This window comes from Sinocyclocheilus rhinocerous, unplaced genomic scaffold, assembly GCF_001515625.1.
Source record: "Sinocyclocheilus rhinocerous isolate Xijiao unplaced genomic scaffold, SAMN03320098_v1.1 scaffold2664, whole genome shotgun sequence".
Taxonomy (NCBI): Eukaryota; Metazoa; Chordata; class Actinopteri; order Cypriniformes; family Cyprinidae; genus Sinocyclocheilus; species Sinocyclocheilus rhinocerous.
This window is the reverse complement of record NW_015635763.1, coordinates 1,046,364-1,064,178: the sequence shown is the minus strand read 5'-3', so window position 1 is coordinate 1,064,178 and position 17,815 is coordinate 1,046,364. Positions and strand designations below refer to the sequence as shown.

Below are 17,815 nucleotides of genomic sequence, written 5' to 3'. Positions count from 1 at the left end.
TCTCACACACACACACACACACACCCACACAGACAGACACACACACACACACACACACACACACACACACACACACACAAACAAACACACACAAACAATAACACATCCACTGGACTTCCACTGAAGACTATCTCCATCAAATATGGCAACTCTATGGCAATATTTGTAAGGGGCAATATTAAATCTTTTACTTAATAAATGTATCAGTCTTATGTCAGAAACTTAAATTTAAGCAACTTCAATCAGTCATGGATTTACATGACAATTGCATAATATAATTGCCTATATAAAGTGTATAAATTATAGATGATAAAACCCAGGAATTCATTAGAGCGTAGGACTGCAATATTATGACAATTTAATAATATGACAATGATTATTGATTATTTCTCTTGATATTGTAATAATGATTATCAATATTGGTAAATAAAATACAAAAACATTTTTTTATTTTTAAAGAAATAGCATGTCATATTCTTCTATGCAACACAGACAAATTTAAGAAACGGTTATGAGTTAGTTTATTGCATTTTGTGCATTAGAAATTCAAGACTTGACATTGGTTATTTTAATAGCTTGAAAAACAAAACCAGTGACTAATCTAAATGCTTTTGTTTGGCCACTGCATTCATACTCTCAATACAAACCTGTTTTTGATTGATTATAATGCTCAACACTGCAGAAAAAAAATGCTAAGGAAATCTTTGATGCAGCATGAGCAGATCTAAACATATTTCTACAATTAGCACTTTTCATTAATATTTACGTTTCACTGTAATTGTGACAGTCTTAATATGTTTACTTTAACTGTGCAGAGGCCTTTTTTGCCCCTAATCTTGAAGTTGGGGTCATTTTTGTTCATTTTAGTGCCATTTTTGCCCCAAGCCCCTCTTCATTTTTGACCCTGGAAGGTATGACTTTAATGCAGAACAAATTCATCCTGTGAGTTATTGCAGTTAATGATATCACCAAATTTTCATTATGTTGTGCTAAGTGCAAGTAGCCATTGTAGGTCATAAACAGGATAATTATTTACTTTGTCAGGAGAAGAATTGCTCCTTCACCCCATTATGAGTGTTTGCTGATCTGGTACGTTTTCTTCTCTCCATCTCAGTCCTCAGCATCAAGGGCATCTGAGTCTGGACCTGAGCCAGAAACGCTCCACAGACTACTCTGACTCGTCCCGGAGCAGCCGGGCCTCACACGGCACCAACTCCCTGCCGTCCAGTGCTAGACTCGGTCAGTCTCTGTCTTTAATCATATATATCAGCTTTTCCCCTCTTACTGTAACTATTGAGTTTAAATAATGTGTGTGTGTTTTTCTCCTCACCTTCTCCCTTTTGTTTCCTGAAGGTTCATCAAATAATTTGCAGTATCGCACTGAGAGGATAAAGATTCCCTCCACGCCGCGCTATCCTCGCTCAATGCTGGGCTCAGAAAGAGGTGAGCTTCCTCTCATGAATCCAGCACATCTGAAATAATCTTGGTTATGGTTGAATTGGAAAATTAATTCAATTCAATTCAAGTTTATTTGTATAGCGCTTTTCACTAGCTTAGATAATTTAGAAGTTTCATCTGGTCTTGTTGAGATATATAGTTGAGTATCATCAGCATAATAGTGGAAACTAATCCTGTATTTTCTAATAATATTACCAAGGGGTAACATGTATATTGAAAATAGCAGAGGACCTAGGACAGATCCTTGTGGCACTCTATATTTTACTGGTGATAATTGAGATGGCTCCCCATTTAAATGAACAAAGTGGTAGCGATTGGACAGGTAGGATCTAAACCATCTTAAGCCTGCCCTTGAATACCTGTATAGTTTTGTAATCGATCTATGAGTATGTCATGATCTATAGTGTCGAACGCAGCACTAAGATCAAGTAAAACTAGCAATGAGATGCAGCCTTGGTCTGACGCAAGAAGTAAGTCATTTGTAATTTTAACAAGTGCAGTTTCTGTGCTATGGTGGGGCCTGAAACCTGAAAATTAACACCCCTTTCTACATAATATGTAGTAGAGACTGCAGGCATCATACTTCAATAAACATTTCAAGTAGGATGCTACATTGTCACCTCACGTCTGTGTGTTTATGTTTAGTCAAGTTATTTATTTATTTAGTTATTTAATTCTTTCTGAAATACATTTATTTAGAATTTGTAATCCAGTGTTGTCTTCCATACTGCAGTATGTAAAACTAAATAACCACCAGATGCAGCAATACGGTACAGGAAAGGCAATTAAAATGTCAGACTAAGCTAAATCAAGTAAGACATGTCAAGTAGAGAACACTTTGCACAAACAAGTCTGACATTTGTGTACACTGAAATATTGGAAGCCTGAATAAATAACCTGCGGCAAAGAGGTTTTCTTTCCTAACTAATAGTGATTCATACATAACATTTAAGTCTCCGTTTAGTTTCAGCGTCAAATATATACATAGTAGTGGAAATGAACTGTTCTTTGTCCCAAAGTTTCCTTTTGTACTAGAACAGATCAATAATAATGTATATTCATGGTATTTTAGTGATCATTTTGTTGGTGAATTAAAATGAGCAAATACCGGCATTGTGAAAATCGTGATGATTTTAATGTTTTATTCAGCTATAAAGTGTGCCATTTAGCTAATTTTGCACTTATTTCTTGTTTCATGACTTGCGAGTATGAGAGTGTGAAGACTACGGTCTTTCAGTAGCATTTCTGATTTAAACTTCAGTAGCAAAATTGGCATTCAGAAAATGTCCCTGCCCTTTTCATGATCATTCAAAAGTTTGGGGTCTGTACTTTAAAAAAAAAAAAGTTTTATGATTTTGAAAGAAGTCTCTTATGCTCACCAAGGCTGCACTTATTTGACCAAAAATACAGTTAAAACAGTAATATTGTGAAATATTATTACATTTTAAAATAACTGCTTTTTATTTTAATACATTTTAAAATGTAATTTATTCCTGTGATGCAAAGAAGAAGAATTTTCACTATCACTATCCTTCAGAAGTCATTCTAATATTCTAATAATTGCTGCTTAAGAAACATTTCATATTGTTATCAATGTCGAAAACAGTTGTGTTGCTCTATGTTTTTGTGGGAACTGTGATTGTATTTTCAAGATTTGGGAAAAAATATAAAGTTCAAAAGAACAGCATGTATTTAAAATAAAACTCTTATTATAAATGGCTTTACTGTATTAATTTAATTCAAAAATCCTACCAACCCCAACGTTTTGAAACTGTAGTGTCTGTCTGTAAATGTTGCCGTTTGTTACTATTTATTATATTTAAGTCAATTTTTGCTCTGTATTACTTGCGGTAAACATTTTGAGTCTAATTGGCCTTGATGGCAAATGCATAAATATAGAGGTTTGTATGGATTGTTGTCAAAATTGTGAAGTTGTTGTGTTATAGTCAGTCTAGAATCCATGCTGATTGTTGTTTCTGTGTGTTGTTCATCAGGGTCCCTGTCTCATTCAGAATGCAGCAGTCCCAGTCTCATCACGCCACCTCTGTCTCCTTTCAATCTGGAGACGTCCTCGTTCGCCTCCAGCCAGTCTCAGAGCTCCATCTCCACCCTGCCCAGGATCTCTGTCAGCCCCGTACCCACGGGAGAGCGGAGAAAAGACAGGTACACTCGCGCTGCCTCGGGTCCTTCCTGCTGCGCACATCCTCCCCACAGCCCCTTCATCAGGTTGCCAAGCAACAGCTCACTCTTATCCCCATACAGCTCAGAAGCCCTTTATCTGACTCCAATAATTGGACTGTGCGTGAATATAAAATAATGTATGTTGAAGGATCAGTCATTCATATCGTCACCGTCGCTGAACTTATTTTAATCTGCACCATCATATACTTTCGACTTTCAGTGGAGTTTTGCACTTAGGTCACTCATTCATTCCAGTTGTTCTTATGTATTTATTATAATTCTTCTCTACATATTTGTCTTCCTCCAGAGTCCCTTGTGTGTCTCTCTCTTTCACAATCTGTTTTTCTCCTCTCTTCTTTGCTCCTCTGAATCTTTCAGATCTCTGTACCGTAACAGATCCTTTCTGAGAATCCCTCTGGCTGCTAGGCCTAGGTTCTCCTCTCTCAGAAGCTTGAGGTTTGTTCCCTGCCAGTTACGCACAGGGAATGCCTGACAAACGTACTTGTTTGCTCCAAGTGGTTGGCTGTAGAAATTCCTGCTTCTCTGTGTTGTGTTAGCATACAGCCCAGGCTACGAGAAATATATTTACCACATGGAAATGCTGCGTTACCAAAGTAAAATGGGTTGTGAATGGCAGTTCATGATGACTCTGACTGATTAGTCAACTAGTTGTTCAGGCAAACCAAAGACCTTGAAAACATGTTGTTTTCCGAGGCCCTTGTTAGTTTGTTTTATTTATATGGTTAGGTCACTCTAAAATTTAAATTTTCCTCAATCACTCACCTTCATGTCATTCCAAATCAAGACTTTAAAGGGGTCATATGATGTTGCTAAAAAGAACATTATTTTGTGTATTTGATGTAATGAAATGTGTTTATGCGGTTCAAAAAACACATTATTTTCCACATACTGTACATTATTGTTTCTCCTCTATGCCCCGCCTTTCTGAAACGCGTCGATTTTTACAAAGCTCATCGGTCTGAAAAGCAAGGTGTGTGATGTAGATATGTGGGGGCGTGTTAGAACGAGCCGTTTTCGCTAGGCGTGGTTGACTCTTAACTTTTATAAAGAATATCTCTTTGGATTTGAGACTTTAGTCTTTGCAACTTTACAGATCTTCTTTATGCACCAAGAGCTTGTCACACTTCAAAGAGAAAGGAAAAATTTAAATTGCATCATATGACCCCTTTAATTCTTTCAAAGACAAGTGAGGATATTTTTTATGAAACCTTAGAAATTTCTATCCCTCCATTGAGGAAGGAAAAAAAACGAATCCATGTGATTACTTTTAAAGGTAAAAGTAATCAATGTGAATCAAAGTTTATTCCAAGTGTTCTAAAGAGACATGATTGCTTTACATGAGATATAAAGCGATGGTCACACTTTATTTTAAGGTCCAATTCTCGCTATTAACAACCTATTAACTATGACTTGTCTCAATAAACTCCTAATATTCTGCTTATTAATAGTTAGTAAGGTAGTTGTAAGTTAAGGTATTGGGTAGGATTAGGGATGTAGAATATGGTCATGCAGAATATGTGCTTTATAAGTATTAATACATAGCCAATATGTTAATGATAGGCATGCTAATAAGCAACTAGTTAATAGTGAGAATTGGTCCCTAAACTAAAGTCTTACCAAAGCGATAAACATTAATCAATGCTCATGCATAGAGTAAAGTGTCAACTGACACGCAAGAACAAAACTCATTGGTTCTCACGTCAAGTGCAGTTGAGCTTCTGTTTACCATATTCGATGTGCTCAGTCTATGCGTGTTGATTAATGTTTATAAGTGGAAAAAAATCCAAATTGAATCTGTTAATTTTAAAATGTGACCATGTCTCTACAAACATTTTTATTAAACCATTCTGTTCATATAAATTACTTGTAAATTCTCTTTATGTACATTTTGAAGCTTGAACATTTTGGTGGAATGGACTTTCAATGGAGGGACAGAAATCTCACACATTTCATAAAAAATGTCTTTCATTGTGTTAAGGATGAACGAACATCATATGTTTTGAATGACATGAGGGTGAGTAAATATGACAGAATTTTCATCTTTGTGTGAACTATCCCTTTAATACAACTACATGGAGGGGATCAGGTTTATAAATCTCTGTCAACATTTTCCTTCAAGTGGAGTTTAATTGGTGTTATTGGGTAATATTTCCAGCTGCTTCTAATTTACTTTTTTGATTAACCTGCTCAGCAAGAGATTCCTCATGAATGTTAAATCTGTACAGAGCAGGTTTAGCTGTTTTTGGAGTAAATGTGTACTTAAGTGCTTAAGTGAGACATTTATGATTTGCATGTCAGTTTGGCTGCTCTCATCCTGAAAAGATCCAGAGTTTCCTCAATCAGCCAATCACAAATGCTAAAGGGAGTTTAAAGCTGCTATAAGGAATTGTTGCCATGTGTAAAATATCAGGTATCTCTGAAATAAGTGTCTTGAGAAATCAAACCTGTTTCTGAATTGTAGATGATAGCCAGGAGGTTATCATCGATTACAGCAGCTTTAATAATTTCTTTACTCAGGAATATAGAGGTCTGTTTTGAAATGTGGTGTACTTGTCAGTGAAGTGTTGATGTTTTGTCTGGACTTGGAGCCGTTACATTAAAGCATGATTTTACTTGTTTGGGTGGTAAATTGGGTATATATACATGCGTATTTAGGTTAGGAGAATAAATGTATAACCTTCTGGATCTTTTATTGAAGTCTTGTATGCACACTCCCTCCGCTTTCTACCCTGTTTGTGTGCCTGTGCGGCAGTTAGTCCTCCAAACTGCCAGTTCAGTAAATGTCTCTTGCTGTACACCCACCTGCATGGTTCTCCTCTGTCGCAGTAATTCAGCATCTACCCTGGTTAAAGCCCTGCAGAACAACTTCCGTCTCGGCTGTTGATTATCTCTGATCTTGAAACTCACCCGCATTTATCATTCTGGCAGGCCGTACTTGGAGGAGCCGCGGAATGTCATCGTGCACAAAGGGGTGGAGCCTCTCGGCATCTCCATCGTCAGTGGAGAGAATGGAGGGATCTTTGTCTCCAAGGTGACCGGGGGCAGCATCGCACACCAGGCTGGGCTGGAGTATGGAGACCAGCTACTGGAGGTTAGCTTTAGCACATCAATAACACAAATGGGCTTTGAGAGAAAAGGATGAAAAAAGGTTTGCCAATGACTAACTTTTTTTTTTTATTATTTACTTATATTTTTAGGGCAAATTTAAATTCATGAGCAGTATTTTTTTTTTTAATACAGCTCACTTAAAGAGTGCAATATATTTAAATAGTGTTTCTGTCTACATTGTTTCTATATCTCACGCTTCATATCGATGACTATCACACCCCAGGACATATGCATTTTACTTGAATTTTATTTTATTTTATTTTTTTATGCAATTTTATTTGATACAGCTTTATTTTATTTTCTATTTTGTTTATGCAGTTTTACTTATATTTAGTAATTTTTTTTTTAATTTAGCTGAACAGCAAATATATATATATATATATATATATATATATCTTTTGCGATCAGTAATGCTGCATGCCATGCCAACTACTAAAATGTATCATGCAACTCAAATTGATTTTTGTTTCTTTCCCTCAGTACAATGGGATAAACCTGCGCAATGCCACCGAGCAGCAAGCGCGGCTCATCATTGGCCAGCAGTGTGACACCATCACGATCATGGCCCAGTACAACCCACACATGTATCAGCTCGGCAACCACTCTCGCTCCAGGTACAGCCCTTTTTCCATTTCATTTAGCTCAGGTTAATGTATATTTGATCTCAAAGCGGGGGTGGTTTATTCTTGGCCGTGTTGTTCCATAGTTCCCGCTTGGAGCCAGTGAGCTCTCAGTCCACCCCGCAGGGCAGTGGAGCCGCCACCCCAGATAACCACTCCACCATAGACACCCTAAGTGAACAGGATGAAGGCACGCTCACCCCGTCCTCCAAGCAGACGACACCCACCACTAGTCCCAACAGCTTCATCAGGTACTGCACAATTACATACAGTGATCTGCCTTACTGTCTACTGTCTAGAAGACTGCATTCTGACTGAATATAATCACATAAATGACAGATTTGGAATGCTCTACAATGACAGCAACTCTGTGCAACATGCAAATTGCACAGAAGTGGATTCACTATTTTAGGAAACAGCGACAAATCTTTTCTTCCATATTGTGATGAAAATCTAAATGAAACAGATTTTCGAGGAAGAATGAAAATATATGGTGGGCACTTGATTTTATCCACTGGTGGTTGATTAGATTTTTGAGATCACACTCAAAATATGAATGCGTTTCCAGTCAATTGTGATAAATAAATGATTGGAGAAGTCTGGCACATGTGTTTTTTATTTAGAATAACTAATAGGTATATTTATAATCAACATCACACTTATTCCACATTCTCACCATTTTTACATTGAGCTTGTTGCCAAACATTCTTTGGAATGCCTTCTTTTGGAAGGATATGTGCAATGGTTTACAGTTTGGCCATACATTTTGTAGCTCTTCTCAAAGGAAACATAAATATGCAGCTTACCATTTGGTAAAGCCTGGGTCACACAACACGAAATCCATGACTTTGGGTGACCAGCCTGTTTCTGCACTTGAATCTCAGGATGTCTTCTGAGAGTTCCAAGAAAGTTCCAGAGCCTCGCTTGGTAACGGTGAGGAAGACTCAGGGGGAGCTGGGCATTCAGCTGTGTGGAGGAAACCTGCAGGGGATCTTTGTGGAGAGGCTGGAAGAGGACAGTCCTGTGGATGGTCTTGTGCCTGGGGACATGATACTTGAGGTAAATGGAGCTACTGCTCTTTCTGTGTAGTGCTTTTAGAGAACTACTGTGAACAGAAATGGTGAGACAACAGTTCTTTGTAAGACACAAAAGAATGATTGTACTTCCTTTTTTTTAGTGTTATATGCCTTGCACTGACCTGAAAGGACAAATACACTTTCAGGGACAGCCCTGACTGTTACAATCAAGACAAACAGGTTTCCGGAAGCATCTTAACATTGGCACTGGTGCAGCTAGACTTTTAACTTAAGCTGAATATTATGATTTGGTTTTCTACTCTGTATAGTGCTGCATTGATGATGCATTTCACCCTGGTTTCTTTGACAAAAAGCCAATTAGAATTTCTTCAATTGGCTTTTGGATTATAGCAGAAAGTGAGCTCTGTGACCAACAAAAGTTATGATTCCTGCACATTTTGTTAATCGAGATGATCTTCACAAATGAACAAAACCTTTATGAATTTAAAGGGTTAGTTCACCCAAAAATGAAAATTAGGATGTGTTTTACTCACCCCCGAGGCATACTAGGTGTATATGACTTTCTTCTTTCAGACGATTCCAGTTGGAGTTATATTAAAAATTGTCCTGGCTATTCCAAGCTCTATCATTAAAATATCCATATTTCAAACGTAATAAACACTTTTCTCTCACTTCCGTTATTTGTCATACGCGGAAGCCGTTCGGGCGGAAGACATATGACGTATGCGCAGCGCATGCGTGCCTCTGAGATATGCTAGTCTCGCGAGTTTGTTAACAGGAGCAAAGGAAGCAAAGTTTCCTTACTTTAGCAAAGGAAAACCAGTCTCCTCTTGGCTTATATCAAAATCCTCCGACATTCTTCTTTACAAATCCTTGATTTGTACTTCTAATTAGTGACCGTTGTTTTGCTCTGATCTCTCGCTGCGCTTCCGCGTTCGTCACCTCTGAGCAGCGCATGCGCAAAGCCGACCTCATACGTCATCCACCCGGAACTGCTTCCGTTTACAACAGTGAGCGCAAGCTAGATTAAAGTGATTATTATGTTTTAAATATGGTTATTTTTCTTACAAAAATGCATCGATTCGCTACAGGAGGCCTTTGTTCACCCCCCGGAGCTGTGTGAGACACTTTGTTTTATGGATGGGTGCTTTTTATTTCACTTCTTTTGGACTGAAGCACTGCAACACCCGCTGACTGCAATGATAGAGCTTGGAATAGCCAGGACAATTTTTAATATAACTCCGACTGGATTCGTCTGAAAGAAGAAAGTCATATACACCTAGTATGCCTCGGGGGTGAGAGAACCACAGCTAATTTTCATTTTTGGGTGAACTAACCCTTTAAAGCCCAAATACAGTCACCAGAAGTAAGCAAAGTTAGGCTATAAATAAACTACATCACGGTCGATTTCAATGTCACCATCGCTTAAGCTTCCGATAACTATTGTAGTCTTTGTTTAAAATGGACAAGTAGTAATGTTTCAGTAAGAATAGTTTGCAGGAGTGCAAGTCTGATGATTGCACCCTTTCTGTCATTCTTTGTTCATCCAGTATGGCACAGTTAGTATGAAGAATAAGACTGTTGAGGAGGCGTATCTGGAAATGCTGAAGCCTGCAGAAACAATGACGTTCAGAGTCCAGCATCGTCTGGATGAGTTCAACCAGGTGAAGGACACTCCTGGAGATGGATTCTATATCAGGTACAGCATGATCTCATCTGCATCGACATACATCACCATTCATGGCCACTTTCCGCTTCCATAGAACCAAATGCCAGTGTTTGGACCTTGTGTGCGCTGCTCTAAATATAGATATGTGAGAAAACTGCTGCAATGGGAATCTTTTAATCTCTTTAATTATGTTTAAGATGGAGGGTGAGATATTGTATCTGGCGGTGAAGATCGTATCACCAAATCTCCATAATTTGTGTTCTATAATAGTAGCTGTGGTAATTAGACGGTTGGAGACAGAGATGCATTGTGTCTGCGCGGTGGAAAAAGAATAATGGAAGAGGGCTGTTCAGAAATAGCCGTGTTTGTCTTTGCAAATGAAATTCTGTGGCCCGCAGCTGTTGCAGGCGCTTTTTATGCCTGCGCTCCCATGATGTCACAGGCAGTAAATAATCTCCGTCAATCCGCATGTCATGAATGACCAGGGATGAGGAGTTATGGGTGGCCGCTAAAAGCCGCCTCGTGCTACTCCCAGGAATGAGGGATCGACTCTGTCCCGGCCTCTTCCTGAATTTTTAATTCGTTCTTTCCTTCCTTTATTTTTCCTTGTCTTCTGCACTCTTTTCATTTGTCTCGTGTTACCTCGTTCTTGCAGACGCCACAGCCTTTCTCCATGTATAATGCTGTCACTTGTTGAATTATTCATGTCCTCTTTCTCTTCCAGAGCACTTTATGACCGAGCGGCTGAGACTGAGCTCGACCTCTCTTTTAAGAAAGACGACATCCTCTATGTGGATGACACACTACCAAATGGCAACTTCGGCACCTGGATGGCCTGGCAACTTGACGAAAATGCACAAAAAATTCAAAGAGGGCAGATCCCTAGCAAATATATGTGAGTCACACCCTCTGAAGACACGATCTTTAGAAAGCATCATATTATTAATACTTTTATTTACATTTATATTTGTATTCTTTTTTTGACAGTAAAGACATTGTTACAAAAGATTCTGTTTCAATAATGCTGTTTTTCAAACTTCAAAAAATCCTGGGGGGGAAAAAAAACAATTCCACACTTTCCATGCTTTATTACACAGCACAACTATTTTCATCTAACAATAATAAGAAATGTTTAAAAACTGCTTATTAGCATGATTTCTGAAGGAACATGTGACTTTGAAGACTGGTGTAATAATACTGAAAATTCAGCTTTGCATCACAGGGATAAATTAAATATATTAAAATAGAAAACAGTGTAAATTATAATTATATTTTACAAAATTAGTATTTTTACTGTATTTAAAAATACAAATAATACAAATGAATGGTGGACATAAGAAACACCCTTTTTTAATAAAAAAACAACTTAAATTTACTGACCCAAAACTTTTGAATGTGTAGTGTATAAATATTGGCTGATATTTGGCCACTTTTTTTTTTTTTTTGCATCAGATGCAAACCATTCCCACTTGGCTGATTACATTTTTAAATTTTATTATTATAGAATTTTATATTTTATTATTTTACATGAGTATTATGTGAATATGTTGTAATGTTTAAAGTTAGTGTTTAATTTCAGCAATCTTGAGTACATACAATTTGTGGTATAAATGTATAACTCTGTAGCCTTTTAGCTACATACTAGATTTATATTTTCTGATTTCATTCAACCACTAGTTAGAATTAACTTGAATTCATGTGTTCGGAATAAAGCATAAGCGTACCTCAGACACAAAAATGTGTGTATACATAGGTTATGACCACTGATCTATAATAGTCATTATAGATCAGTGGTTATGACTGGTTTTTAAATGAACTGAATAATAGGAGGTAACAGTATGAAACATACTATACAGACGACTGCAGTTGTGTGACCTGGACTCATGTTCTGCTGTAGGATGGATCAGGAGTTCTACCGCAGACACAGTATGACTGAACTGAAGGACGAGGCGGGCTCAAGTAAGACCCTCTCCGCTGCCGCACGCCGATCCTTCTTCCGCAGGAAACAGAAGCACAAACGTAGCAGCTCCAAAGACGGGAAAGATGCTGTAGCCTTGGATGCAATCAGCACAGACTCTATTCCATTCTTAGATGGTGAGACCCTCCAGTATCTCATAATGCAGTGCTGGTGGAATTAGCATTTTGATAAGATTGATGTTGACCCTGTTTTTTTTTTTGGGGGTGTGGTCAGATTTTGTGAGTCTGGCCTATCAGAGAGTGCAGAAGATTGACTGCACGTCTCCCAGACCGGTGCTGATCCTCGGCCCGCTGGTGGATCCTGTTAAAGACATGCTGGTCAAGGAATCCCCTGAGAAATTCAGCAGATGTGTGCTCGGTAAATGTCCACTAGTTTTTACCTGCAGTGTGATCTCTGTTGAAATGATTTTTGTAGTCCTAGTGTACGGTTAACTGTTTATGCTTTATGGCATTGAGATTTATCAGTACTGGTTGTGAGTTCTAATAATATCTGACTGACACCACTCTCAAAATATAGATGTCAATATAACACATTTTCCAGAGAATGAAAGCAAATAATTGAAGATAATTTAGGCATTTTAGTTGGCTAATTGATTGTTGCTGTTTACTACAACTACAAAGATAATCTATACATTAACTGAGTGAATTTTGCAGTTTTCTTAGTATTTTCCATAATAGACACAGCACAGTCGTTTATAGACTACAGCATTATCAAATACCGTCATACCAATGATGTCAAAAGTGCCTGTACTCCATTGAGAGGTTACTAAAAATCATTACAAAAATTTTAAATTATATAACTATAACCTGACTTCTGCAATATTGTTAAAATTAAATAAAACTAATAAAAACTAATCAAAATTATTTCTAATTTTCACTTAAGTTAAAGTATTAAAATTACTAAAACTGAAATAAAAATAAACTAAAGCTAAATGGAATTTACCGAAATAAACCTAAAAATCAAATGAAAACTGAAAAGATAAAAGTAAAAAATCCAAAATATATAAAATAAAATACTATAATAATATATAAATTATACTAAAATATAACAGGTTCAGTACCCGCTCAGTTTGGTACCCATATATATATATATAATGGTGTGTGCCTATTATAAAAAATTATCGTGTAAGGGGAAAAAAAAGATTTTAATTTTTTATTTTAAATTGAGTTGTCTAGTGATTAAAGCCTTTATCACACGTCAATTTTTTTTTACAAACATTAACTTTTTTTTTTATTTATTGAATGGTTGTTTGAAAAAAACTTTGTTCACTTCATTGAAATGTACTTGGTGTACAAGCTGTCGTTTTATTTGAATTTGTTAGTATTGAAATTCATAAAGGACTGTTAAATTGCATATTAGTTTTTGCTGGTTCGGCCTAATGATGCTGCTGAATATGAGTGTGCTGATCTTTGTTTGTTCTGCTTATCCAGAGGTGATGAAGGCTTCCCAGCAGGCCATCGAGCGCGGGGTGAAAGACTTTCTCTTCATTGACTACAAACGGAGGAGTGGCCATTTTGATGTGACTACTGTTGCCTCCATCAAGGAGATCACAGACAAGGTTTTTCCACACCTCTGCTGATCGCATCTTAGTCAAATTTTTTATGATTTTAAATTGAGACAATATAGCCCTTAATATGAGCTAAAATCTGATAAATCTTTTAATTAGATGAATATCAAGAGCTGAGGTTCATGTTTGTTGATGTGCTGTCAGTGAGCTCTTGTTTCTCTGTTTGCAGTCGCTCATGCTGTATATGTGTAACATGACTCAGACCTGTTCTGTGCTGTGTCGTTCTCTCTCGTAGGACTGTCACTGTTTGCTTGACATTGCACCTCACGCTATCGAACGGCTTCACAGCGTTCACATTTACCCGATCGTCATTTTCATTCGCTACAAAAACGCAAAGCAGATAAAGTAAGTGTCCACATCCCTCTTCACACGTACTTCTCGAATATTTCAGCGACTTAGAGAGCCAGCTGAGCTCTTGGGTGTCCTTGTGGGGCCCGTCCAAACACACACACACACACGCGCACACTTTCTTTAAGGCCCTCCTGGCACATTTGTTCGCCAAGAAGTTCTTGTGCGCTCCCTCAGGGCCCTGGAGACATTTGGGAAATGGAAAGCAGTTTTACTCTGTAGGCTGCATTTTGCACCTCACGCTATCGAACGGCTTCACAGCGTTCACATTTACCCGATCGTCATTTTCGCTAGCTACAAAAACGCAAAGCAGATAAAGTAAGTGTCCACATCCCTCTTCACACGTACTTCTCGAATATTTCAGCGACTTAGAGAGCCAGCTGAGCTCTTGGGTGTCCTTGTGGGGCCCGTCCAAACACACACACACACACACACACGCGCACACTTTCTTTAAGGCCCTCCTGGCACATTTGTTCGCCAAGAAGTTCCTGTGCGCTCCCTCAGGGCCCTGGAGACATTTGGGAAATGGAAAGCAGTTTTACTGTGTAGGCTGCATTTGACTTGGAAGAACTGCTGTTAAATAGATGAAAATCTTGGCTCACTTTAACCATAACGTTCCACATATATAGGACAAGATATATGACAGCGTAGGCAGCCGCTTCAGTCTTTCTGTCTGTCTCTCTCCTCCGCTCTCGCTCAAGGTTGTCCGCTGAAGGCGCTTTGCGAGATCCCCTGCCCAGTTTATCAGATGAGGAAAATTAAAGCCCACTGTAGACTGTTAATATGCATATCACAGGTTCACAGCATACTGTACTGATAGCTCTCTAGGGGTGTGAGACTTAAAAGGACAATAAATCCCAGCTTTATTCTCCTGATAGCACTGCATAACTGTGCCTTTAGGTCTCTTCAGCGCTTCCGTGTGGAGTCGTCCCAACAGAGGTTTTTAAATTGGTGATTTCCCAGAAGGATTAGCAAATCAAGCCTGCACTCGATGACTATGGGGATTAATGCAGGTCATCTTTGACTGCTGACTAGCACCTACTTTATATAAAGGCAACCCGAGTTAATCAGTACTGCTCTCATTAGCACTCAGGATCATGACATCATGTCATGTACAATGACTTAATAGGCTCTTGCGTTTCTTGAAACTCAGAAAGGCTTTCTATGAATACTCACATACACATACACCAGGGCTGGTTGGTATCTTCATATTCAAATATTCATATGTTCACCAGGATTCTGCACCAGTATAAAATAAAGCAACAATTAAATATTACCATGATTTTAATAAAAGGAAGTCTGAAGTCTCTGTGACATTTTCCATGTATTAAAATATATATATATAGGGTTGTTATATTGGTGCATATTGTTTTTTTTATTATGGTAATTATTTAACATTTGATTTTTTTTTTTAGTTTTACTATAGATTTTTTTTTAATAGTTAAATTAAATAAATTTAATATAGGAAAGCTTGTAAAAAATGCAATATTATTTACATATATGCATAATTTTTTAACTACACACTCACACAGACAGCGCCTTTCACAGGAGGGTGTTTACATAGACTTTCTTTATTAGGTATCTATATGTTTTTTTACTTTTGTGTTTTATTTTATATGTAATATAAAAATGATTGGGAATGAAGTTAAAAAAGGCAATATAGGGAATCTAGTGAATATTTTATTTTATTTTATTTTATTATTTTTATTTATTTATTTATTAAGTATTTTTTACTTTACTTTACTTTACTTTACACGGACAACACCTGTCACAGCCGGATGTTTACATAGATGTTCAGTTGTTTTGCCCTGCAGGAATCTATGTCTCAAGGGAGCTGCACACTTTTACTTAGTTTTAGTATTTAACAGCTGATGTCTTCATTTTACAAGCGTTTTATTATTATGCACCCCTCCAAAATGTTGCTGCTTGAACCACGTTTGTCTCAAAAGAACAATGTCATTGTGCATGTTTAATCTTGTAATGTCATTATGAATGACTGCCTCTGTTTGCCTGTGTAGAGAGCAGAAGGATCCAGTTTATCTGCGGGATAAAGTCTCTCAAAAACATTCCAAGGAGCAGTTTGAGACTGCACAGAAGATAGAGCAGGAGTATAGCAAATTTTTCACAGGTTTGCTATTCTTATCTGCCTCTGTACAAATCGGTTTCAAAATATGACACCATGTTGTGAAGCAGATGTATTTATTTATTTTAACCAAATATGATCATATTACTCATTTAATATAGTAAATCACAATTAAAGTACATTTATTGTGTTTATTTTAATTTTAAGAAGGGAAAATAAATCTCTGTGTATAAATTGCCATATGGGAACAGTAAGATTTAAAGAAAGAAATTAAAACTTTTATTCAACATTAAAGGCATTTATAATGTTACAAAAGGTTTCTGTTTCAAATACATGCTGTTCTTTTGAACTTTCGATTCATGAAAGCATGACTCGCTGTTGTTTGATGTTTCCTTACAGGTATCGTTCAAGGAGGCACCTTCCCTTACATTTGCACTCAGATCGTGACTATCGTGGATCAGGAACAGAGCAAAGTTCTGTGGACGCCGCTGGGCTCTCCGTAGGGCTCAGAGACTTACAAACACTAGACTTTATACACAACACACGCAAAGGTACACTAACGTTATGAGTGTCACGTTAAGATAGTGATTCTTTTTTTTGTCTATTCGTTTTTATTACGTTATTAATTGTAACTTTTATTTGTATATGTGTGTATGAGTGTCTACAGGTATGTGTGTGTGTGTGTGTGTATGCAAATGCAGGACGATAGCACTGAAGTATTTGTTCGTTTCCTTTGGTCTTCCTGACAGACATGTAAAGTTTTAGCAATGCTGCATTTAAGACACTCGTTTACAGAGCAATCAGTCGGTGAATTGTTTAACGTCTGCCTGAATGTGAAGTCCTCCCATGCAAGCAGCCCTGCTCCAAAACGGTATGCGTGACACCCTCCTACGTCTGACATATCAGCTCAAGGACTGAATCCTCGTCTCGTGGTTTAAGAGTCGTTTGTGGCCAAGTTTGTTGTGTAGATGTCAGTGAACGTTGCTTTGAATCGTAGTGCTTATCTATGGAGCCGAGACAGACAGCAGCTTCTACGGGCCAAATGGAAGTGCCTTTGGAGATCTACTGAGCGTATGACAATGGCATGAGGTGAAAGCCTGGTATTTAAACAGTAAAACTTCTCAGATTGCACTCCAGGGCTAGACAGACCACTGTGTACTATGAGATCTCGAAGCATTCTCATAGCAGAGCTTATATTTAGAGAGAATATACCACGTAACACTTGTACTTGTGCATACGAACTGAAGTATGAGCACACATGTATGTGTATGTTTGCAATTTCATTGAAATATATAGAAATATATTTACTGTATTTTTACTAGGCTGTAGTCCTAGGGGAGTGTGACGGAGTGTCACGTCTTAGCAAATATTAGCATGTTTGTGTGCGAGAGAGAGAGAGAGAGAGAGAGCGAATGCACATTTCTGTTGGTGTATGTTTGTCAGTCACTTTTATTTGTACTACACACTAAAAACAAAACAAAAGCAAAAAAAAACCTTCTGTAAACTACAACCAAAAAAAAAAACAAAAAAAAAAAAAAAAAAAAACATCACGAAAAGAAAAGTTGCAGGGTAAACCTGAAATGGTTTTCTTAAATCTGTTTAAATGTTAGTGGTTTTTCATTGCTATTTAATTTTCTTTTTTATTATTATTATTATTATTATTCAAGAGGCATGTTATGTCTCATGCAGACCAGTAGCCCCATTAATGTTGTGCCAAAAACACGTTATTTTCTTTCGTTTTTCTG

At 37.5% G+C, this 17,815-nt stretch overlaps 1 protein-coding gene across 4 annotated transcripts in view; it reads left to right on the top strand.

Moving 5' to 3' along the window:
- Positions 1–17,553, top strand: part of LOC107747468 (disks large homolog 5-like) — a 52,216-nt gene extending 34,663 nt beyond the window's left edge. For 3 of the 4 annotated variants that reach the window (XM_016561992.1, XM_016561993.1, XM_016561991.1), the window contains exons 18-33: positions 1,115–1,239; positions 1,354–1,443; positions 3,453–3,621; positions 4,018–4,095; positions 6,589–6,751; positions 7,249–7,382; positions 7,475–7,639; positions 8,273–8,447; positions 9,976–10,124; positions 10,819–10,989; positions 11,992–12,188; positions 12,286–12,429; positions 13,503–13,630; positions 13,875–13,984; positions 16,006–16,115; positions 16,470–17,553. In XM_016561992.1, the coding sequence (XP_016417478.1) occupies positions 1,115–1,239; positions 1,354–1,443; positions 3,453–3,621; positions 4,018–4,095; positions 6,589–6,751; positions 7,249–7,382; positions 7,475–7,639; positions 8,273–8,447; positions 9,976–10,124; positions 10,819–10,989; positions 11,992–12,188; positions 12,286–12,429; positions 13,503–13,630; positions 13,875–13,984; positions 16,006–16,115; positions 16,470–16,573 (2,212 nt within the window). In that variant the 3' untranslated portion in view covers positions 16,574–17,553. The remainder of the gene's footprint in view (positions 1–1,114; positions 1,240–1,353; positions 1,444–3,452; positions 3,622–4,017; positions 4,096–6,588; positions 6,752–7,248; positions 7,383–7,474; positions 7,640–8,272; positions 8,448–9,975; positions 10,125–10,818; positions 10,990–11,991; positions 12,189–12,285; positions 12,430–13,502; positions 13,631–13,874; positions 13,985–16,005; positions 16,116–16,469) is intronic. The other variant, XM_016561994.1, reaches the window with a different exon arrangement.
- Positions 17,554–17,815: the final 262 nt, after the last annotated feature.